We start from the raw sequence: 24,097 nt of genomic DNA, 5'->3' as shown, positions 1-24,097 counted from the left end.
AATAGTTCCGGGATAGTCGCAGTCGCAGAGTATTTAGCATTTCAACTAAATTTTGTCCAAGCGTATTTTGGTTCACCAAATTTCAAGTACAAACCTTCTTATAACTATTTTGTATTCAAGTTACATTTTGTAATTCAGGTAAATCGAGGAAAACGAGAAACCTTTCATGGGCTTGCAAATAGCTCCACCTAGTGCTTCTCTTCATCCTTTTCAAGGTAATTTACAAAACATTAATTTCATAAATAAATTACTTTACTCATAAATCTTTACTCATGCAGCGCTTTGAAATATATATATATTATATTATATATATATATATATATATATATATATATATATATATATATATATATATATATATATATATATATATATATATATATATATATATATATATATATATATATATATATATATATATATGTATATATTTTACACATTGCACCCAATAACTTATATTGAGTTGGGCACGTTACTCTAAAAAATATTATAAATTATTAGTTATTAATTACATCTTAAATCTTCATCTTCAGCAGATTACTTAACAAATTACTCTCTCCAAAAAGTATTTAATACATACTACTAATTACTTTCTAAATCCTTAGTTAAGTAATTCAAGGATAGGCATCTAACGGCTCTTTTAATTAATTTAAATAAGTTATATAAAACTTCTTATATTATTTATTATAACGTATTATTAACTGACCAAAGTATTAAACATGAGAGAAGGATAACAAGCATGCAAAAACATGAATTTTAAAGTCAGACTTTAAATTCTGATGTTAATTCCACTATTGTATTATATATAATTGTTCTATAGTCTATACACAGTATTTAGATCAATTACCTCAGAAGTAACTAATTAAATTACAGAAAAATAAAAGTAATCCCAAACTTAAAATTTTCAAGGGAAAAGTAATTCAATTAACTAATTACCTAGTATCTAGTTACACCCAACACTGCCTATTTAGATACGTGGATTAGCATAACATGCATAACATAACCATATCAATGACCAATAAAAAATGTTTCCAAATTAAAAGTATTTTTATTGTCACAAGAATATTTATACATTTTAGTAAGAAAATCAAAAATAAATGTGCATATTATAGAAGCCACATATCAGTATGTATAAGCCTACAAGAGTATGATACCATAACCACCCATTTCAACTGACAGAGACAGTTACAATAAAGTACAGATATGATCAGGATGGTTCAAGGCCCTTTCAACCATTGTCAATTCGCTGGAATGAAGAATGAAATGATATAAACATGCCATAAGATGATATTGTTTAACTACACTGTAATTTCTCATCCTCTTGGCATTATATTTCACAGGAGAAGAAAAAAATGAAAATAAAAGTTTTTAAATTGTTTGTGCTGTTTGTTTTATCTGCCTTGGAAGGAGCAGATTCACACAGAAATTAATACTGCCAAAGCTCTAGACATGCAAACATTTATTACATAACTAAAACTGTAAAGCGGGATTTTTATGACTAGTTATGACTTTTTAAATGGAATACTAATTTTGATATAATCTAAACATTGTAGATCAGTGACGTTTAGCCTAAATTCTAATTGGCTGTTCTCATATTAATTCATATGATATATGCTGGGGCTGTTGATCAGTATCATGAAGGATCAAGCATAACACAATACCAAAGTGTGAAATCATTTGGCACAACAACAGGAACAGCTAAAATCTAAATAATAAAAGTTGCATGGTTTCTAATAGAATGCAAATGTTGTTTGATTGATGTCATCAGTCTACTCCTCATTCACCAATCAATAATATATACACTACTTTATTAACCCCTTAACACCAAATATTTAAAATACTTTTCAGTTAAACAGTAGGTAAAAAAAGAAAAAGAAAGTGTGGATGACTAGAAAAGATTGGGAGGCAAATATGTATACACCTATTGTTTGAATTTCCACAGAACTAGTGAACAAACATGAACATTTTCCAGTGACTCAGAACACAGAAACAACATGAAGCATAGCAATTGCCAACAATATTGACTTTTATGTAGAAAAGAATAAAGGTATTTGCCTTTATTTATTTGATTGTAATGGAAAAACCTACGGAATGTCTGAAACATGGAGAAGAGAAGGGAGACAAAATTGTAGGCAACAAATTCATATTGAGAAAATAAGAATGTTTCTTTTCACAAGACCCTTTTCCATACAAAACTAAAAGTATTTTTTTCATTTTCATCACATGAAAATATAGATTTGTCTTTATACATAGCATCTCAGTTACTTTTGCCACAGTGTACTGCATGTCACATGACCATTAAACGTTCATTACCCTTGTGGATGATTCCATAAGAAATATTCCCTCATTTTTTCAGATGTTGTCACAGTAAAACTAGATATTTAATAAATAACATTTGACATTTCTGTCATTTTGATGCTGGAATTCATGCACCAGGTCTAAAGAACAACTATGCCAATTTTTTTATAAATCAAATGTCTCTATTCTATTAATAAAACATTTTCTTTCACCTCATCTCATTGTGAATGGGGTGTTTTGCAAGGTTTCTAATATTGGTCATAATTTGACAAATATTAAGCAAGCCAGACTTTGATTTAGGCAGTTGACACTTAAAGAGATAGTTCACCCAAATATAAATTACTCACCATCACGTCGTTCCAAACCTATTTGACATTCTTTTTTCTGTGAAACAAAAAATAGATTTTGGAGAGGGAACAGTGTTTTTGTTTTTTCATACAATGGAAGTAAATGTTGTTCTGGACCCCACTGATCCTTCAAACATTAAACATCAAGATATCTTCTTATGTCATTAGATAGAACAACATGAGGGCGAGTAAATTTATCTTGGGCGAACAATCCCTTTAAACAAAAGCTGAGGTGGTGGATTTCATTCATCCATCTGGCATCTTATTAACTCCATTAGCATGTCACAGTTACTAGTTTAGCACACATGGAAGCACAATACAGGGGGGTTCAGAGGTTAAACAGTCAGAAGACCTTATCCTGACAACACCTCCATTGACATGAACCACAAAAGTTGTTGAAACTAAGTTGCGATGACTTCCTTTTGGAAGTCATTTCTCATTTTATAGACCAACTGTAAAGCATGTGTGTGCCACATTTAACACTGGACATCTTACAGACTAAAGGGAACCATGTATGGAAAACAACACCACGGTGACCATGCAAAAAACAATAGAGAAACACTCATCAAACACCATTACAATCATCACCACACATGCACATACACCCGAAAGCGCCTCTCCATCTCTCTCTCTCTCTCTCTCTGCTCAGTAAAATATAGTATATTTCTTGCTCTTAATGTATATGTGAACAAGAGCAGAGATCTGATGTACACTAATGTTTATCCTCTCATGTTTAAACGGTCAGAGAGGAAAGTTGAATTATTTACGGTACAGTGTAAAGCATTTCCTGCATAAACAGGAAAGTATGTTTTGAACTAGTGCAATTGCCACTGAAATGAACACAACAGATAGGATATGGCATACAGAGTACGAGTCGATTAAAAAAAACCTTTAAAAACCTTTAAGCGTTAGAAATAAACCTACTGACACATCGACAAGAACAAGACGCAAGATGCCATTAATGCTAAACGATACTGATGAGGTGAATGAACTACAGTACATGTATACTCATGTGACTAAAACTGAACAAATCCAATCCAGTGTACTGAGATCAGTGTCGGGCTTCACATTCAAAATCAGCTTGAGAGAGAGACGAGAGAAAGAGGCAACGATAAAACTAGACAAGAGATCCGCTCATGAGCACAAACTACACTGGTGTTCCTCTCTCAGGAAGATGAATCTGCGTGGATCTCTGAGCATTTCACAGCCTTGCATAGTATCTCTGATTGCGGGGGACTCTGACTGACACACACACACACACAAACACACACACACACAGGTGGATGAGTAAATCGAGGCTGCTGAGGTGGATACGGCTATTTGAAGGCTGACTTCAACTCTTTGAAAGCAGCTTGTCTTTGTTTCTTCTCTTCCGCCTGACGCTTTTTCTCCTCCTGCTCCAGACGGATTTCTGCCTCAAACCGGTTTGATTCGTTAATGGCATGCACCTGTCACAGAGGAAAATGTACGTTTTAGGTAATCCTAAATTGATTTTCCTTATCAGTGGCATTCAATGAAACTCATCTAGGCAGGAAATTAAAGTCATTATTAAAACACAGCTATCACAGACTTTTTTGCAAAGGGGTGAAAATAAAAGTATTAAAATATCATGATTCTTTACTTTTGCCTCAAAGAAAGATTTGGCTCCCTTCACTCCCTCAGTTGACACGTCAATCTCCGACAAACGTGCCAAGACGTGAAGTCCGCTGTCCTCTGCCAGCTCTCCTGCTGCTGCTTTCCTGAAGATAAGGAGAAACTAAAGGAAAGGATGGAGGTGATTAATGAGTGGAATGTTCACCCTAAGAATATAGTAGTTGCTTGTGAAGTACAGCCAAATCTGCAACCAACTGTTCCACGTTTTGACGCACAGAAGCATTTACCTCTCTGAAACTGAGTTTGCCATCCAAGTCTTCGTCTACTTCTTTGATCATGTTTTTCAGGCCCAGGTGAGTCTGAGGTGCTCCGAGTTTCTCCATCATCAGCTTCAGCTCCATCAGATCGATGAAGTTATCCTTTTCTGAATCATACCTGAACACACACAAGAAACCAAATTATTGAATCAGAAATTTAGTGGAAAATAACTTTTCTTAGAAAAAAAAAGGGTTTTATGCAGATTATGTTTCTGAAAGATTTCTGCCTATTACATCACTGGTGTTATTGCTGTAATGACTCCAATGATTGTTATTGTGAAATAACTACCGGTACTCATATCATGATCAAATTTGTCATATTGCCCACCCCAGCCCATAGCTTAGTAGGAAAACCTTGGCTGCGTCCGAAAAGAGCTTTAAAAGAGAACTGCCATTTGTAGTGGGGTCCAAAACCATAGTCGACATTATGCAATCATTCAATCCCATAATGCACCGCAATAACAAATGTACAACTTATGTACACTCAGCGGTTAGAGAATACCCATAATGCTCTGTGAGGGTCGTGCCAAATGAATTTGGAGGATGGCGCCCATGGATGAATCATCCATCTATCCATTTTATAAAACACTGGTCCAATGTGGGTACAGCGTAATATCATACAGGTATAAAATCCTTTTGAATTGGTTATTAAATTGTTTAATTGAGATTTATACATGCTAGTTTCCTTGGCAGAGTTCAAGATAAATCTTTTCATTTCTACTGGAGCTGCCAGTTTGATACGTTTCAAAGAATGCACAAAAATAGTCTAAATTGTTGTGTTTATTCTCAGTCATATTTTATTTTATATGAATGAAAATGATTCTGTGAGGGAAAGCTGTATGCTCAGTCTGTTCAAATGGTTTTACTGTCTTATGGTCCTATGTCACATTAAAAAACTATTTCTCTGGAAACATATTTGAATGTAGTGATGGTGGTTGAATGTATTTACCAGGGGTTTACAAATTGGGGTCCTCCAGAAGGTTCTAAGGGGTCCCCAAAATATTTCAGAGAATAAAGTAAAAAAGGAAAGTCTACTGAACATTTTAGCTGTATCTTTTATAAATGACTCTCTCCTTTCTAGTCGTATACATACCTTCCAGAATTGTATACGTTTGCTTTGTATCCATCTAGTGAATTTTTCTCACTATAGTCCCCTTTATCTTGCTCATGGGGATTTAAGGCAGTATTCCTAACGCAGTATGGAAGATGCTTACATACATTTACTGTGAAAGTTAAGTAACATTAAGTATAGTCAATTTAAGTTTGGAAACAACATGTTGTGTTTATAATGTCACATTATTTATATAACGGTTTAATTTTTTTTTCTTTCCCATATACATACAAATATATAGATGGATTTTAGGAAGGGGGTCCCTCTTATTTAGGGGTCCTTTGCGTCACAAAGTTTGGAAACTAATCTATATACCAGTGATTCTCAACCTTTTTAAATACCAGGTCTCCTTTGTCCTAGACAATATTCTACTATATTCTACAATATTCTATTTTCAATAGTTTTATGTTAATACAACTAAATATAACTCAATTTTAAAACCACTGGAAGTTTACTGATGCCCCCAATAGGCTCCGATCCCCTGATTGAGAATCACTGATCTACACCCAGATATACACCAGGGACAAATTGCATAAACATAGCCATTATGTTCAGACTGTCTTATTTATTTTTTGCAACTGAAGTTATAAACTGTCTTAAAGAGAAAAAAAGTTGATGACTAACTTGTAAGACCAGTCTTAACAGTTTATGCTACCGGTCCCAGTATAACCAGTTTTGTTTTACAATCAAATATGGCATCTACCCTGAGTATACATACATTACTGAGGAATATAAATGACGCTCCGAAACTTATACGAATCAATTAAAGCTGGTCTGTCTGCATCAAAATCATCAATGAGAGCAGAAGTGTTCATTAACAGTCACCCATTTATTATACCCGCTTCTGAGATCATCTTAATGTTTACCCCTATATTTTTAATAAACAGCTTATGAACTGTTGGTAATTTATGGAATTGATCGCAATATAAGACAGCTGTGTGTACATCTGGCAGCATTAACATTTGTGAACTTTAAACAAAATCTGCAGACTAAACATAAGCCTGAGTGTTAAAGCTTTTCAGTCATTTCTCATTCTTGCATCTCTCTCGCAAACACACGCTTCCTGTGGTACAGCAGAGATGTGAACGTCAATGGCTTAAAAACAAGACAAGAGACATTAAATGCCTCCTCTTCTATCTATAACGAGAAGAGGTGCCCAACTGATCCACAGTTGCACATTTTCAGGAGCAAAGGTCAGAAAATTGCATGTTGGTGGGCGAGTGGTTGTGCAGCAATGTGTTAGTGAGGATGGACTAGTCACTTACTTCCTTTTCTCAACCATTATGTATGAGACCACTTCCTCCGCACGTCCACACACACATATTGCCCAAAAGATGAGGTTTTATGTTTCCATGACAACAGGGCCATTTTATTAAAAGTAGAAGTCAATGTATTTTGGATGAGGCTCTTTTCAACGATTTGTAAAATCTTCTTCCTTTGATTCTCGCTTCCGTGTCATTTTGTTCTTCCTTCTACCCTGAAAGATACAGTGACCCAATAGTGTCTTAATATTACATTACTATGTGTTCTCGACATCTATATTTTGGATAAACATATAATAATAAGCACTATTAAAATAAAATAAGAGATATACAAATAAATGATATTTAAATAAAATAAGAAAAAATAAAAATAAAATAAATATTCTGACCCATTCCTAATGGATTCTGGTGACGGGTTTATCTCCCTCATTAACTCCTACTAGACAATCCCAGCATGCACCCTGCTTATGAATATGGAGTGTGTCCATCTGCATCAGAGACACGGCTATTGTATTCCTGTCTACCGACACAAGACACCCTGCTGATAACTGGTCTCTCATTATCAGTAATTCAAAGGCCAAAGGAGTCTGTTCATGTTCAGGGGCACAAAAATCTCTCAAATTAACTCTTCTTGCTGTGGCATCTGACACGACGTGCTAACCTTGATCACAGGGCTCCGAAAAATTCTGTTTGATGAGGGATTGCCGTTGTGGAGCATCTGAGCGTAAAGATTGTTTCTCTGTGGCTTTAGTTGAGGATTACAGTACAGCAGCAGTGAAAAACACAATGTGATTTCAAGGCAAGCAAGATTGAGTTGGTGGTTTAATTTTTAAAAGGCACAATCAGATCATTTTGGGAATCGGAAAATCCAGTGTCCATGGTGGTTAAAATCAAGAATTTACGTCTGCATATGGTTAGTCTGTTCAACAAAAGAAAGGCCAAGCATGCCCAGTGCGATTAAAGGTCAGCTGTAATTTAAATCCACCAGGTTTAATTATGCAGTCAAACCTCAATGCCTGAAATCACATATGCTTACTTCTGAAAAACCTCCTCTTGCACTTCAGTGACCCAGATTTGCCAAAGATTACTGCCAGGCTTCAAGTGTTCTTTTTATTTGATTGTCATCAGTCAAGCTGAATCACTGTGTTAAGTAGTGTCACTTCCTTTCTCAGTCAAGTGTTTTTTAGCCTGAACATGGTCAATTGTATGATCTTTTGTTCAGCCCATCTCTCATAGCCTTCCAGAAAAATTCCAAATTTACAAAAAGCTCATTGAAAAACCAATCAATATGGCAAAATTCAAGCAGATGTGGTTCCAACACTAATTACTACACTCGCATAGATTGGAGTCATTAAGATAATAAATATATTAAAAACACTTGTATTAAGAAAGTACGCATTGATCATTAGTGACAGTAATTAATATGATTTCAAATAAATGTTGCTCTTTTACTTTCATTCATCAAAGAACACTGAAAAAACACAAAAAGAAGCAAAACTTTTTTTTTTATCATTGAGAATAAGAAGAAATATCTTTTAAGAACCAAATCAGGCATATTAGAATGATTTCTGAAGGTGCTGCTGAAAATTCAGCTCGGCCATCAAATGAATCAATTACATTTAAGAAAACTGTTCTTTTCCACAGTTCTTTTTATGAAACATACCCACATACCCATACCCACAAGTGTTGATAAAAAAAATCCATGAAGCTACAGAGGCTCTTTCTTTTTATATATTGCATGTTCAGATATTCATCAAGAACAAAAAATTAAATTTTTGTGAAGATGACTAGAGATGTTTCCAGCGGCTGTCAAGTTAACAGCTATAAGGTGCTAAAAACCAAACAAGATAGAATATGGTACAGTTCAGCTGGTTGCACAAATCTAGGACACATCAGCTGTATTCTTACCAAACGCAGCTTTTACAATATGGAAATGCAGAGCAGATGCTGCCCAAGAAATTTTCCCTTTTTTTTCACCAAGTGCAACTTAAGGAAGATCAACATTTTTGCCCAAATAAGTCTTTAACTTGAACGCCTCACACTATACATGATTGAGGAAGCGAATGCAATCAGCACTTCCTTATAATAACCATGAGAGAAATGCAGTTAGAGCCGTGAGCAGATTCAGATTCTTTCTGCCTTAGCAAAATGGTTCGTCTCATCTGATTGGCATTGCTGATAAAGTTAATTAACTTTAATTAATGAATTCTAAGTTAATTAACTTGCTGTTGTTGGAAATAAATCAATTTTGATGAGTAATTATAAGAGTCAAGAGAAGGAACCTAAAAGCTATTATGTAGCTACATTTGTGCTCTGAAAAGTCCTCTTTCAAGAACTCTTGAAACACTTGTCCATGCAAGCCTGAACTTGAATGAAAGCTAAGGAATTTTGTTTCTTGATCTTTAAAAGCTAAATGTTTAAACATGCAAAATTTTTACTGTGCAGTCTCAGTGGTGGAGGTGAGCACAGAGACTTTAGCTAATGAGGATTTAGCTGCGGTACTGCTGACTGCTCCTAAAGCCAGACACGAGCGTGCTGAATGTATCCTCGACATGACACACTTTAGGAAAACAAAGATTTAGAAAGCCAGTGTGAGGAATGAGGAACAGGAAACGCATGAATAGTCTTGTGAGAGAGACGATCTGCTACTACCGCACTGACCCCAGAAAAACGCACATTTCCAACTTCCTTTTCAAAATGAATTTACAAAGGATTTGTTCAAAAACAAACACTTCAGCCACCCAAAAGCAGACATCTGACTTAATGGACACTTCAAGCCAATGACATTAGCATCAGATCTTCAGATTGACTGTAAATACAATAAGATTCTTTGCTCAAATTACAATGAATCGGAGAAAGTGCAACAGTCAATACATCTAAATAAAAAAGCCAATCTGTAATTTGTAAAGTCATTGCATCTCTGTAGCTGCCGTTAAAAGTGATTTCCAACCAATTCCCATAAAACAGATTTGTCCCCTGGGACTGCTATTTGAGCATAGGAAACAACATTTATGGGGCAGTTCATATCAGTTTTTGTTGCTTACATAAAATGCAAGTTTGACAAGCAGATTTCTGTATTTATCTATTCAAGCAGACATTACATGGCCAAAATAGCTGTATGGAACCGTTGTAAACTTTGAGATTCTTCGGAATGAAAAGTGTATTATAAAAAAATCTATTATTATTATCAATATTATTAAATATGGCCAAAGAGTAAAATGACTTTCCTTGAAAAAGACTTTTTGCCAGCCTCCACATTTGGTTATTGTTGCCCTCTCTGAGACTTTAGAAAATCTCTCATAGGAATAAACTTCTTAAATTATGTAAAAAGGAACATGAGTTTGTCCATGTTGTCAGGGAAAAGTGAGCTCTTTGTTTTTCTCACAATGCAGCCTTTGAGAAGATGCACACTGATGGTATGGATGTGGAATATGTTGGTACAGTAGGCGCGGTAACATAATTTAGCTACCAATCTCCACATACACACTTGGATATGCGCCTAATATTAATGCACGTTTATAGATTAATGTTATTAATGTTTTAGTATGTTAATACTAAAATGTATTATGTAAAAATTTAAAGGAGGAAAAAGGTATCCTTATATTACAATATTTTTTTACAAACCCGATTCCAAAAAAGACACTGTACAAATTGTAAATAAAAAAAGGAATGCAATAATTTACAAATCTCATCAACGTATATTTTATTTACAATAGAATATAGATATAGATAACATATCAAATGTTAAAAGTGAGACATTTTAAAATGTTATACCAAATATTTGGCTCATTTTGGATTTTATGAGAGCTACACATTCCAAAAAAGTAGCAATAAGAAGCCAGAAAAGTTAAAAGTACATATAAGGAACAGCTGGAGGACCAATTTGCAACTTATTAGGTCAATTGGCAACATGACTGGGGATAAAAAAAGAGCCTCTCAGAGTCGCAGTGTCTCTCAGAAGACAAGATGGGCAGAGGATCACCAATTCCCCAAATGCTGTGGCGAAAAATAGTGAAGCAATATCAGAAAGGAGTTTCTCATTGAAAAATTGCAAACGAGTTTGAGGTTATCATCATCTACAGTGCATAATATCATCCAAAGATTCAGAGAATCTGAAACAATCTCTGTGCGTAAGGGTCGTGTCTGGAAAACCATGCATGCCCGTGATCTTCGGGCCCTTAGATGGCACTGAATCACATACAGAAATGCTACTGTAATGGAAATCACAACATGGACTCAGGAATACTTCCAGAAACTATGGTGAACACAAGCCACCATGCCATTCACCGTTGCCGGCTAAAAAATTCTATAAGTAAAAAAAGAAGCCATATCTAAACATGAATCAGAAGTGCAGGCGTCTTCTCAGGGCCAAGTCCATTTTTTAAGACATTTAAAATGGACTATGGCAAAGTGGAAAACTGTTCTGTGGTTAGACGAATCAAACGTTAAAGTTCTTTTTGGAAAACTGGGATGCCATGTCATCCGGATTAAAGAGGACAAGGACAACCCAAGTTGTTATCAGCGTTTAGTTCAGAAGTCTGCATCTCTGATGGTATAGGGTTGCATGAGTGCCTGTGGCATGGGCAGCTTACTAGGGCTGTGATGGTGGCAGTTTTTACCACCACAGTGGTCTAGGGCTGTGCCGGTGAACATGACAACCGCACCACCACGGTGGTAGAGCGGCAAACAATTTAGTTTGGTATGTGAATGCCGTTTTATATAAATATTATGACACGAGTGAAGCACAACGCTTTATTTACAAAATAATAATGTGTTCACAATTAAATGTTACCTCGCAGCCATGGAAACATAACATTCATGCCGACCAAGATACTTAATTATTGTCTCTCAAGATTTGGGAAAATAAATAAGAGATCCCATGTCCAGTAGAATAAAATGGAATGAGGCTATCGTTAAATTCGTGGAAAATCGGGTGACCAGATCGCAAAATGCAAAGCTTAAATTTGGCTCACCTCACAATGTCTACCTCTCTCATTCGCCAACTTCTTTTTTCCTTAAAATTATACATTTTCTAAGATTAAACATTTGATATGTCATATATGTTGTATTCTGAATAAAATATTGAAATTTGAAACTTCCACATCATTGTATTCTGTTTTTATTCACAATTTGTACAGCGTCCCAACTTTTTTGGAATCGGGTTGGTAGTAAATTGTTATTTTTTTGTGCAAAATTAAATTTAAAGGTATCCATATCACATGACTTCCATAAGACAACAGCTTGACAATTGGTTAATAACGTTTTAGTGCAAAGCAACAATTTTTCAGTTCCATTTTTACTTATCAACATGAAAACATCTATATATCTTGGTATCTTTAAAAACTGTGTGTGTGTGTGTGTGTGTGTGTGTGTGTGTGTGTGTGTGTGTGTGTGTGTGTGTGTGTGTGTGTGTGTGTGTGTGTGTGTGTGTGTGTGTGTGTGTGTACGCACATGTTTTTATATCTCGGTGGGGACCTGTATGTACACATGGGCTGGGGACCTAAATTGAGGTCATGAACTTCAACATAATGAGTATTTTTGAAAATGTAAAAATGCAGCAAGTTGTGTGTGATGGGTAGGTTTAGGGTTAGTTTAACGGGTTCGAAAATACAGTTTGTAAAGTATAAAAACCATTATGGAGAGTAGCGAACCAGAAGTGTATAATGATGCTGTACTAAAACTCTGAAAGCTTGTGGTAGGACTGAATACAGCTGAGGTTAAATGGGGCTGAGTTTAGAGGTGAAAAACATTTCAGAGAAACTGTCAATGCTAATGCCTGTGTACTAAAATACCACCAGTAAAATTCATGCAGACCGTTTCATTGGAGCTAAATGGACTGTGCATTGTGGACTTTGAAAGCAACTGTTCGTCAGAATGCAAGGCATGTAACAGGATTTGGGTTTAAGCAATTGCTAAAATTTACTCAAATGCTGCCTGATGCTATAGCCTAAATACTCATGCCTGTCAGAACAGTCACGCAATAATGCATGCCCATAGCTACTGCTGATTTAATTATGAAAATGTCTGATTAAATTTAAGTGGAATGATGTCTTGGAGCTAAAAAGAGACAGCAGTATTACTATTCCAGGCTCCAGCTCAAGATGGTCTGAAGGACAGTAATGTGGTACAATAGCATTTCGTCGCACATCATAAACAAAACTTCATTCTGCCCTACGACGCACAAGGAGTGACCAACCAACTCTTTCCCCTCCTCCCTGCCTTTCCTATCACTCTTCCTGCCAATCTTCTTAATCCAAGGTTGCCAAGCAACAGCTAAACGGAGAAGTCATGAGAAAACCCTCACAAACACACAATCAATTCTGACCACATTGTTTATGACGACCCACGTAACAGGCGTGAGCAATCAGGACCACACAAACACAAAAAGTGTGTCTGAGTAATTTACATCAACTTTACATCTGTGCAGCGTGTTTGATGACATCATTCACGCTCGATTTGATATGAGATGGGATGGGATGAGGGAATGGTCCGGAGAAAGAGACACAACAGCAAGCCTCAATATAATGAAATCAAGGTCAATTACATTAGCAGATGATTGGAGAATTTAAACTTCCCTATATTATCAGGCTCAAAAGTTACACAAAACCAGTTGAAGATGAACGCATTACTCAAAAAAACACAAAGCTCACTGTTAGAGAAAATAATTCTGCTTTCAAAGTTGCTCTGTTTTTTCCTACAAAGAAGCTGACCGCTTCCTGTTCATGACCTTCCCACCACCATCCGATCCACTTAAATCGGGTTTCCCATGAATTAGCCGAGATCAATTGCATTCAAGGCTCTTCACACACACTTGCGTTTCTTGAACTAATGGTTGCTTTGAAATGTCTACAATCAAGAATATTGACAACCAAATGTTTCAGATCATTTTCAGCTTCTCCACTTGAACCTGAGCCTGTCAAATAATTAAATTATAAGATGAAGATGATCCAGGCTTCTCAATCCTGATATTCAATCCAGCTCGCACCACAAATAAAGACGACATGCTAAACGGATGAAGGTTTACATAACTGTCAAGATGGATCCATCATTATCCGCCCACTCCAGATGACTATTAAGATGAAGCATTCTCAAAAAGACACGAGTCACTGCAGTGCCAGAAATATCTCAGTTTATATGGAGGGGGGACCCTCATTGGTTCTCGTATGCCAAGCTTCCGTTTATCGTAACTGATGTGTGCATTGACTACTGTTTATATGTGAATAAAAGCCTAAATTAAACCTGTTTATAGCATATAAAGCGTTTTCATTCAGGCCATTAGTCGTCTATTAGTCACATGTTTATGATATTAATTCAATTTTTTAAATTGAGTGGTGGCATCAGAAAAAGAGTTACAGGCCTAAGAAAGAATAATATATATAACATTAATAACATTTGTTCTACAATATAGAGAAATACTAAGGCAAAACAATGAGCCTTTCAAATATAAATTAAACGTTCAAGAACTCACATTAGGCTTGGCGCAGCGACAACGGCAATAGTAGCTAATGATTATGAATTATGAGTCTGAAAAAAACGGAAAGGTTATTGTCTGAACATTTTGAATAATTTATTGATAAACTAGTGTTTTCTGAGTTCGTGCAAGCTGAAAAGTATAGTCGATCCACAGTATAGTAGATTCGCCTATGGAGAGAAATGCATGTTAAATTAAAGGGCATACAGTGAGCGCGGTACTAATATAGCTTCCATCCACACTCGGAATATGGGCCATAATACCACACATTTATCTAGGTTGACATTAGAACGAGTATAGTGGTTAGTATTATGCTACGGTACACATTGTGCGATTATGGGCTGTCCCAGACGAAAGACCAATCATGGCGATTTTTGTGGTCGTTGTCATGGTCTTGCATCAAAAGATAGCCTGCAATCCTTTTCTAAGAGGGTCAGAAATTTTGCATTGATTATCTTACACTGTGTTTGCTGCTACGACCTATGTGACTACTGACTAGCTAATAAAAATGCAACATGAAATGGCATATTGATCAACGTGACATGGTGCTAAAACTTAAAACTACTAACCTCAAGTTCAATTTCCAAGTTTGGCATGCCAAGACGGCCTCTTTTCCCTAGCCATGACAGCGTCCATATTCTCCTCTTTCGCTTCCTACCTTTTTTTCTTTTCAGCACATAAAAACCACAATTGACAAAGTGCGATCTTGCTCTATTTGTTTACCACTAGGGCCTGAGAATGACTAACTTGCATTGTAGCTTACAATTTAATATAGGTCATCATCATACAGTCTACATACATGGTGTACCAAAGTTTATTAGATGCATGTCGTGATTTGTAATGACCTTCCACGATTGCTGAATTTGCAGTCTGTAGCAGGCATTGGGCTACTACTTGTGCGTTTTAATTATGTTTGAGATAGACGAATGATAGCTGAACATTTGGATTTCCTGCCTAGCATAATTACCGCTGTTTTAAAGATCTATTTCAGACTGTGTGACTTTGCCAATTCCTGTATTGTTTTTTTCTGTGACTAACTGACTGTTTGGTCCACTAATGTTTAGTTGACAATGTTTAGTTGACTATTAAAGGAAATCCTTACCTAAAAGCAAGAATGTCTCTGTACAAACTGTACAAAGCTCATGAATTCCTTATGAGGTAAGCATTGGTGCAATTTTTTGTATGCAGTCCTTATAATTCAGCAATGCACTGCATTTTCCACCACTGTAGCTGATGATTGCAGGCCGCACTAACCTTGATCTGCTGGGATTATAGACCAGGTGACTAACCATTAGTCCTTAAGCAGAATCCTTCATGGATCAGCCAACGGCCACACAATCCCAGAGGTTATTTATAAGTGAGCAGGGAGTGAAAAGCATGAACATAAAACATCACAAACAGAAAGAACAGCAAGGAATGGCCTGGTGGGTGGGACAAAAACTAGAAGAGGAGAACTTCCCGAAGGAGTGCTGAGGTTACATATGGCCTTTCTGGAAACATAACAGCCAATCTAATGCATTTCCTACTACCCAAATGAGTCACTATGAGCATGTGATGACTGTGTGTGAATGCCAAATAATGGTAGGTGTGTAAATAAACCTCCCACACCTACACAATTACTGGCAGCTTCTGAAGAAAAGACGTCCCTTGCGTTTCTATCATCTGTCTTTTTGTTTTTTTTACTACATATTGGTGTTAAAATTTGCTTTTAAAGGAAAGCAAAAGGGAACCTAATAACGTTTCAGATACTCCACTTCAAAATTTGTGTATGTTCTGAGTAATCCCTTGCTAACGTCTCAAATTTATGAAGTGTAAATACCCCCTATAATATCTTATTTGCTGAGACAGCGTGCATTGATTGGCTTCCTTTTCTCTTTAAACGTTGTCTTATCCTCTTAGGTCACTGTGTCAGTTAGATTTGGCAGGAGCTTTCGTGAATAAATTCCTTTGGCTGCATTTACTTTTAAAGCATCTACATCGTATTAGAAGCACCACATCCTGCTATCTAACCTAAACTGCACTAAGGGACTTTTTAAACATGCAGGATATTCTGAGATGAGGAAATGGGTGATTTAGACAATAATCACATCATTCTGTTCTCTCCTGGGAGAAAGGCATAACCATTTAAGGACTTGGCAAATATATGAACCTGAGAGATGAGTGTTCATTGCATTCTGCTTTAATACATTATGCATTACCACAATGAGTTTATGATGGCCGCCAATGAGAAACAAGCAATATTTTTCCTACTGACAGCTCACTCCTACACCTCTGTGCCCTGCAGATATGTTATGGCTTACGTCTAAACATTCCTAAATGTTCCGATGTTATCTTTTCTAGGAAACATGGCCTGAAGAAAAGTGTATAGAAGAAAACAGTGGGCAGGCAGAAAGAGGAAGAGCAGAGTTATCTTCTGCTTCCTTCATTACTGAAGAGGACTCCGCAGGAACACGCCTCGCAGGACTAAAGCTCCTCGCTCATATGTAGGCACAGCATGAGGCCTGCACACATAATCTCTCAGCCAATTAGGGCACCCTGCCATTCACATTATCAGAGACGGTATTACCAATAAGCGGGGGGATAAGAGGGGTTGAGTTCATCTGCTTGAAGTATCTAAGATAGCTGAATTGGGATGGATTTCTGTTTACTGGTAAAACAATCATTTTAAAAGCTAGTCAGCATTATAATTGATAGTATGAAACATTTCTGTTGTTAATTCATGTTTTTAAAGATTATATGACGGTAAAGGTAATCAAAATGTTAAAAAGGGGAAATGAGCACGTTCGTTAAATATTCAATATTAGTCAAAGAGGACATGCATTGATGTCACTTTCCCACCCTTAGCTGTTGGCAAAACATCCTGCAATATGACTGGCACTAATAAGGAGAAACTGCAAAAATGGGACTAAAACAAATGATTATATCTGCTTAAATTAAAGGCAATTGGACTCAAAAATGATCATAACAACTTACCAAAGACAAGTCATTTGTGGTCAGGAATCGGGTTTCCTGACCTTTACAAGTACCTGATTTTGACGCCGGGAAAATACATAAAGCAGAACCTCTCAATGCTTTATCTGCTAGACACTAGAAATACAATAGGTAGATCTAAATACAGATGATAATTTTTTTTTTTATATAATTGAAATAAAGCATACTATACATCATATGAAAAAAACATATGCACTCGTTTGAGTCGGATAAAATAATAATAAAAAAAAGATATCTGATAAGAAAAAATGCTCATAAACGGAAAAATTACTTGATGCACATACAATTTTTTTTTTAAAATCATGTGGCTTTGCAATACGAGATAACTGGGCTAACCAGCGGAACAATCTTTTTACACAGCATCTGAAATGCTGTTTTGGTTGTTCTGAAATGCCTGAGCAAAGTCGTTATTAAAGGGTTACTTCAGCTATTAGCGTATGGCTTTCTATCAGTAGAAACCCTGGAGTATATTCAAATGATCGTGCTCTCCCCTCATACCACCCTGAGGTGGTAGGCATTTATGCATTTTATTTCTGGAAAAATTACTCCGATGACGCAAATATCGTCAATTTGCGTCATCTGTAAAAATGTTGGCCAAAGGCTAAAGACTACAGCCAGTAGCTATTTCCGCATGTTTTCAACCCGCGCATGGAGGGGTGGGAGATCACACTCACTCAGCTCGCAGCTGCAGGCATTCATGTAAACTGAGCTTTGTTGAGCAATATAAGTGTTCTAACTTCTAATTAATGCCTATTAAAAGTTAAGCTTCCAAAGGCATGAACTAAAAACGCACCAGACTGAACATGCGCTGTGAATGTATGTCGCGAGCGCGGACGTGTTTACCTCAGCTCTCCTCACGAGAGCTCCCGATGAATGTAATCTGACTCCTGCAGCGTTTGTGCTGTGACACTCCCTCAGCGGCTAATTCACATTATATTGAACAGTTCAGTTTTTAATTGTAGTGTCTGTTCTCTAACTGAACTGATTTTATGAAGATGAACGCGATGGGAAATTGATCAGTGATTCAGTAGCTGTGGCTTTGGGAGTGGCCTCGTAGAGCAGCGAAGCATTCTGGGAATTGTTGTCTTTCAAGCCCATGAGACAAAAAATGTCTGTCTTTTCCCAGAATAGAAAGCATCAAATTCAAAAATAATTTCACATCTCTACTATTAATGACCAAGTTTATATACAGATTCATCTTCCCAGAGTTGAAGTACCCCTTCAAGCTTATTAGGACGGAATCCAGCGTGAACTGGAAAGACACGCACAGTCCTATGCCACGAGACTTATCTTGACGGTACTTTAGACCGCGATGGAAATGCAGACTGCAATAGGTATAAGAGGTTAAAAAAGTTCCTGGAAATTAGGCTTTAGTGATTTTTAGCACCAGTTGATTAGGAAATGACGATTTTATTATCTTCGACTCACTGGAAGGAGCTTTATTTGCAAATGTTTTATGCAATATTCCATTTTTGCACATAAATTAAATTTGCAACTGTGAAATTGAATGGAATTTTAGGGAACCAATTGCCTCCCTTTTCTGTAGCTTTCACTGATTTATTGTTAAGTTTATTTCAATAGAGAGCTCATTCCCATTTTAGATGTCTTTTTTTTGTTTTTGCTGCATTCAAGCTGAACACCAACACTGCCTCTTTTTGCCACTCAGTGGGTGAAACCACAATGGCTAACCCTTAATGTGACATCATGTGCATACCCTCTATACCAGTGTTTCTCAACCAGTGGGTCGTGGATCATTTAATAGGGGGTCCGAGACTTTCTATGTGTTCTCCTGTTTTCGAAATTTCGTATGTTGAATCATTACTGCCGTAACTTTCTAACGGGAACGGCTCTTATTGGACAAGGTCCTACTCTCTTTACACAAGCGTTTTACCCCGTTGCTTGGTAACAACAGCGCGCTCAAGATGCCAGACCTATACTGTACACAGCCACGGCCTGTTAGCTTGAGACCTGAATTCCTTCTGGATTCAAAACAGACACAAATATCCAGAACTCGCAGATCACGCAAAAAAGTTTCTCTTGCCATTCAGCACCACCTATCTTTGTGACTCAGGATTTTCAACAGTGACTGCAATGAAAACAAAAAGCAGGAATAGACAGACAACAGCTAGTTTGAGTGCAACACTATGAGTGGCCCTTTCCCCAATTCCACCGACTCTGGAATTTCATCGTTTCAGAGCGGCAGTCTCAAATGTCACATTAATGAGAGTAAAAATAAATAAATCAGTTTGCCTCATAGTTTGCCTAATTATTGAAAAAAATGTGTTTTCATGAATTAATGGTAAAAACTTTACAATATGGTTCATTAGTTGAACTAATAATGAACTGGGCTTTCAATATTTACAAAAGCATTATTAAAATCTTGTTAATATTAGTTAATGCACTGTGAACTAACATGAACAAACCATGAACAGCTGTATTTTTATAAACTAGCCTAGGTCTAAAATGTATGTTATTTATTTCCATCCTTAGTGGGTCATATGACTGGCATACAAAAAAGTGGGTCGCAGTAGGCAAAAGGTTGAGAAACCCTGCTCCATACAACATTGACAAAATAGAAGGAAAAAATTTGGCCAATAAAAAATATATATTATTAGTGTTTTAAAAGGTTAGATGATGGCAAAGAAACGGGTGGGGGGGGGGGGCATTATGAACTATTAATTATCCAATATACATTTAATACCAACTAATGCTGAAAAAAATAACCAATAATGCAGTGATATATTGTACATCCTAGTAAATATATACATGTGAGTTTGATTCTGTAGCTGATATAAACAAACAATATTTCTTGGTGGGGTGAAAATACACAGAACCTTCAATAGGCATGTTCTGACATGAATTAATTCCTCTTGTGAATAATCCTCAAAGTTAAACTTGCATCAGCTCAAAATCAATCTTACTGTGACTGCAGGCTAATACAGGGTTATGGTCTTCTATGAACTTTTTTAATGTCACCACCAAAAAAAGAAGCAACCACGGAGGTTTCAGGTTCAATTCAGTGTACCTTTAAACAAAGCAGGAGTACAGGACTGTCCCTACAATTATTTTAGTGTACTTAGCATATTATGAACAATACATGCATTTGTATGCATTATTATCAATTACCACAGATATGTAAAACATCTGGGCTAGGGCTTTTTATTCTGATAAAAATAGAAAATATGCAAAAGTTTAACATTTTCGCATTAAGATTCCCTACAAAACCACTGCGAAATTAGTAGTTTGAATGCAGGTCCTAGACCAAACATTTTGAATCCCTCTGAAAAATGGCCTGAGGGCAAGGCAAAGCCTGCATTCCTCTTATCAGCTGGACTCTGGCCAGTCTGTGGTTGTTACGCAGTTTTCTTTCTCTCCCTCTGTGTTGTTTCTGCCTCCCTTTGCACAAAAGCAGTTAGAAAGTAACGTTCTGCAACTGACGCTTTTTATTGGGCACTGAATGTGCCTACAGTACATGATGCAAAGCTAAGAACATCTGTATTAGTTTGGAAGATCATAGTTATTATGAGATAATCAATGAGTTCGTATGGCTGCACAGCTTCATACAGGCACATAAAGCTTTCCCGACATGCCTTCTCACCGCCCAGGTCTCATCCATGTTTCGTTATCTATACTCAGGGCTTCAGGCAACAGCATAAACATCCATTATAGCAAGAAAGTAATAAATCAATTGAAAAGGTGCACAATCCTCTGTTGCCGTAAACCTGTATGGGGAAGCAACTAAATGGCATGTTGAGTTACAAACCCCTTATCACAAAGATTCATAAAAGGGAATAGGCCATGAAAAACACTAGCTAATGTTTAACCTGTAAAGTAACCAGAGGCTTTGTTTCCTCTGTGACAAAGGGAGCGATACACACTTCACACTCTCCTAAAGATGAAACCACCTCACCTGTCTCATTCAGCCCATATAAAGCCAAGGGCTACATCATCAAAGAGGCCGAATGAAACTAGTGCTGTATCTCACCCTGGGCGAGGACTTGCAAAGTGAAATCAGCATTTGGCTGCACAAGGAACACATTTACAGAGACAATAGAAAAGGTGATACTCTGAAACAATAGTCCACATACAATTATTTACCAAAAAGAAAAAGCTCCAGCATGCCATTATCTACTTTAGTAACGCCCATGTGGTTATCTAGAGGTAACGAAACCATTGTGATAGCTTGGTATCACAGCTATTTTGAAACTAGATTATACAGTTAAACAGTCATAATTAAAGGGATAGTTCAGACAAACACAATTGGAGTTATATTTATTTAAAATGCCCTGACTCTTCCAAGCTTTATAATGCAGAGAATGTAAATTTGATTTTGAAGTTCAAAAAAGCACATCCATCCATGCAAACCAAAAGTACTCTGGGGGGTTAATAAAGGTCTTCTGAAGCAAACCGATGCAACCGTACGAAAGTGGATTTTTTTTTCTGAAGGACACAAAAAACTGTTGTCCAGGAAAATGTTGACTTTTTTATTTTTCCTACAAGAATTAATGTAATTATTGTTAACTTAAATTGGAAAAAAAAAAAAGAATCTGAAAAATATCACATTCTGGTAAATTCAATTCATTTGTGACATTACGAAAAATGCACCACAGGCCAACTCATCTAGATGCAAAGAGCTCCTTGCACAGATTTGGGCGGCCTGTTTTGGTTCATTTACAACAATGGTAGCTTTGTTTGATCGCAGAAATGGGGAGAGGAACCCATCACTTCCTCAGTGCGCTAGTTTCTCAACCAGCCCCCTTTCCCACATCGCTGAGGCCTGTGTGAAACCGACCCTGCAGTCACAGCTTCGGACTGAACGCTCCACCACAGAGAGCACAGGGGACACATTCCTGGAGCGACTCTCATGAAGATTCAACTTCCCGTAGCTGCCTCCAGTTCCCAACATTCAGCTCAGAGGAGTTTCTTTTAGTTTCTGTCAGTGAAATTAGCCTAACATGAAAGGCTCTGCCAAGCATTTACAAAAGCTCTGACAATAGTTGCAAGTTGGACGTGGGGAAAATGCTTAAACTGCCTTCATTCATCAGATGTAAAAGGAGGAGAGCAGTCTCACTACTATATGAATCTGGCCAAGGTGGCAACAGAATTGTATCATACTGGGCAGTCTAGACTGCACGGCATGTCTTTTAGTTAGAGACACAATGAAACCTGACCATGACCTAAGAGACTTTCTCAAAACATGGTTCAAAGTCCTACATATATCTATGTGTGAAAACATGTGGAATAAATGATACAGACTTGGGTGGGGCTGAGGTTATGGTCCTTTCTTAGATGTGTGAATGAGTTTCAGCCAAAACATTTGCTGCAGAATGGAGTAAACAGAGAGTGACAAAAGTATCATAGATTAAAAAAGCAAAACAGCTTGTTCCTGTTTAAACGTTCAGTTTAAATTAAATAGGACAGAAATATGGGTAAAAACCTAAAGAACACTAAACGAATAAACCTTGAAACATGAACTTCCATTTTTGAACTAAACCAGAGAAGAATTGTCACCATTCTTTAGGACATTTAGGGTTAATGGAAGGACAATTCATTTTATGATAGATAGATAGATAGATAGATAGATAGATAGATAGATAGATAGATAGATAGATAGATAGATAGATAGATAGATAGATAGATAGATAGATAGATAGATAATCCGTTGACAGCGCTGCAGATGACAGCTGGTATAAGGAACTTACTGCTTGAACATCTTCTCCATGTCTTTGATCTGCTTCCTCGAGAACTCCTTGAACTCGGTGTAGGGGTTGAACACCTTCATGCTGGGCTGCTGGTGGTCACCGACGCCCTCGTTCAGCTCCCCGCGCCGCTGCAGTTTGGCTCCCAGCTCTGAATCCGCGCTGGTCGTGGCCGGTTTCTCGTGCGCTCCGTTCTCGTGAGACTCGTCCAAGGCCACCGGGTCGTGCTCGCCTTCCTCGATCTGCAGCCGACGGTTCAGCTTCGATGACAGCTCGTCCGTTGCCATTTCGTCTTATTCTGAAATCTTAGGGTACTATCTACGGGGAGAATACTGTGGGGAAACACGCAGTATGCTGCAAAGCGCGCAGTCCATATAAAGGTTCAGTGGGTTAAATCCAGATTCAGATAAGCATTTGGTTAAATAGGTTTTTGAAATGCAAATCAGCCGCCTTATGACTGCGTGAGGGGATCGGGGATACGCGGCTGTAAACCCACTGATTCAAACAGACAGCGCTCGTGCGTATGATGACGCCTCCGTGATCGCTGACGGTGAAGTAAGCTCGTGCGTATGCAGTAAGATGGACACAAAACCGCTACACATCGCCACGCCTTTTAAAGGGACGCACCGGACCCGAAAGACCACTTATGATACAACACACTATGATACCTTTTGATATTACAGAATAATGTATTCTCACCGTGTGTGTGTGTGTGTAGTTTCAGGTTGTAATTATAGTTATTTGAGATGGCGTATTATCTGTCACTCATTTATTCATGACTGCATATGCTAACTAACTTATTGAGCTGTTAAGTCAGAACATCAATTGTATAGGCCAGCCTTATTTTATTATTTTATTTATTTATTAAACTTTTTTTATACCAACAGGTTTAAACTGGTTAAGGCTAAATATGGATTAGGGCCTATAATGACGTGTTTAATAATTACCTTGAAATACTATCTTATCTTAGTGGACCCACAAGGATGTTATGCCTTCAAAAAGATTTCC

At 37.1% G+C, this 24,097-nt stretch overlaps 1 protein-coding gene across 1 annotated transcript; it reads right to left on the bottom strand.

The window, feature by feature from the left end:
• Positions 1–1,034: 1,034 nt before the first annotated feature.
• efhd2 (EF-hand domain family, member D2) lies at positions 1,035–23,660 on the bottom strand. The gene is made up of 4 exons (XM_067413708.1): positions 23,093–23,660; positions 4,526–4,673; positions 4,267–4,401; positions 1,035–4,093 (listed from the first exon to the last, which is right to left on the bottom strand). Exons 1-4 carry the CDS (start codon positions 23,374–23,376, stop codon positions 3,962–3,964), a joined length of 699 nt encoding a protein of 232 aa, XP_067269809.1. The 5' UTR covers positions 23,377–23,660; the 3' UTR covers positions 1,035–3,961.
• Between the last annotated feature and the right edge of the window lie 437 nt (positions 23,661–24,097).

Source organism: Pseudorasbora parva, chromosome 13 (assembly GCF_024679245.1).
Source record: "Pseudorasbora parva isolate DD20220531a chromosome 13, ASM2467924v1, whole genome shotgun sequence".
Lineage (NCBI taxonomy): Eukaryota > Metazoa > Chordata > Actinopteri > Cypriniformes > Gobionidae > Pseudorasbora > Pseudorasbora parva.
This window is presented reverse-complemented; position numbering and strand designations above follow the sequence as displayed.

Excerpts from the sequence above, each read along its gene's own strand:
- efhd2 (XM_067413708.1), bottom strand. The coding sequence starts at position 23,376 with ATGGCAACGGACGAGCTGTCATCGAAGCTGAACCGTCGGCTGCAGATC. Across the intron at positions 4,674-23,092 it reads ATGGAGAAGATGTTCAAGCA|GTATGATTCAGAAAAGGATA; the intron begins GTAAGTTCCTTA and ends GTGTGTGTTCAG. Across the intron at positions 4,094-4,266 it reads AATCTTTCTTTGAGGCAAAA|GTGCATGCCATTAACGAATC; the intron begins GTAAAGAATCAT and ends CCTCTGTGACAG.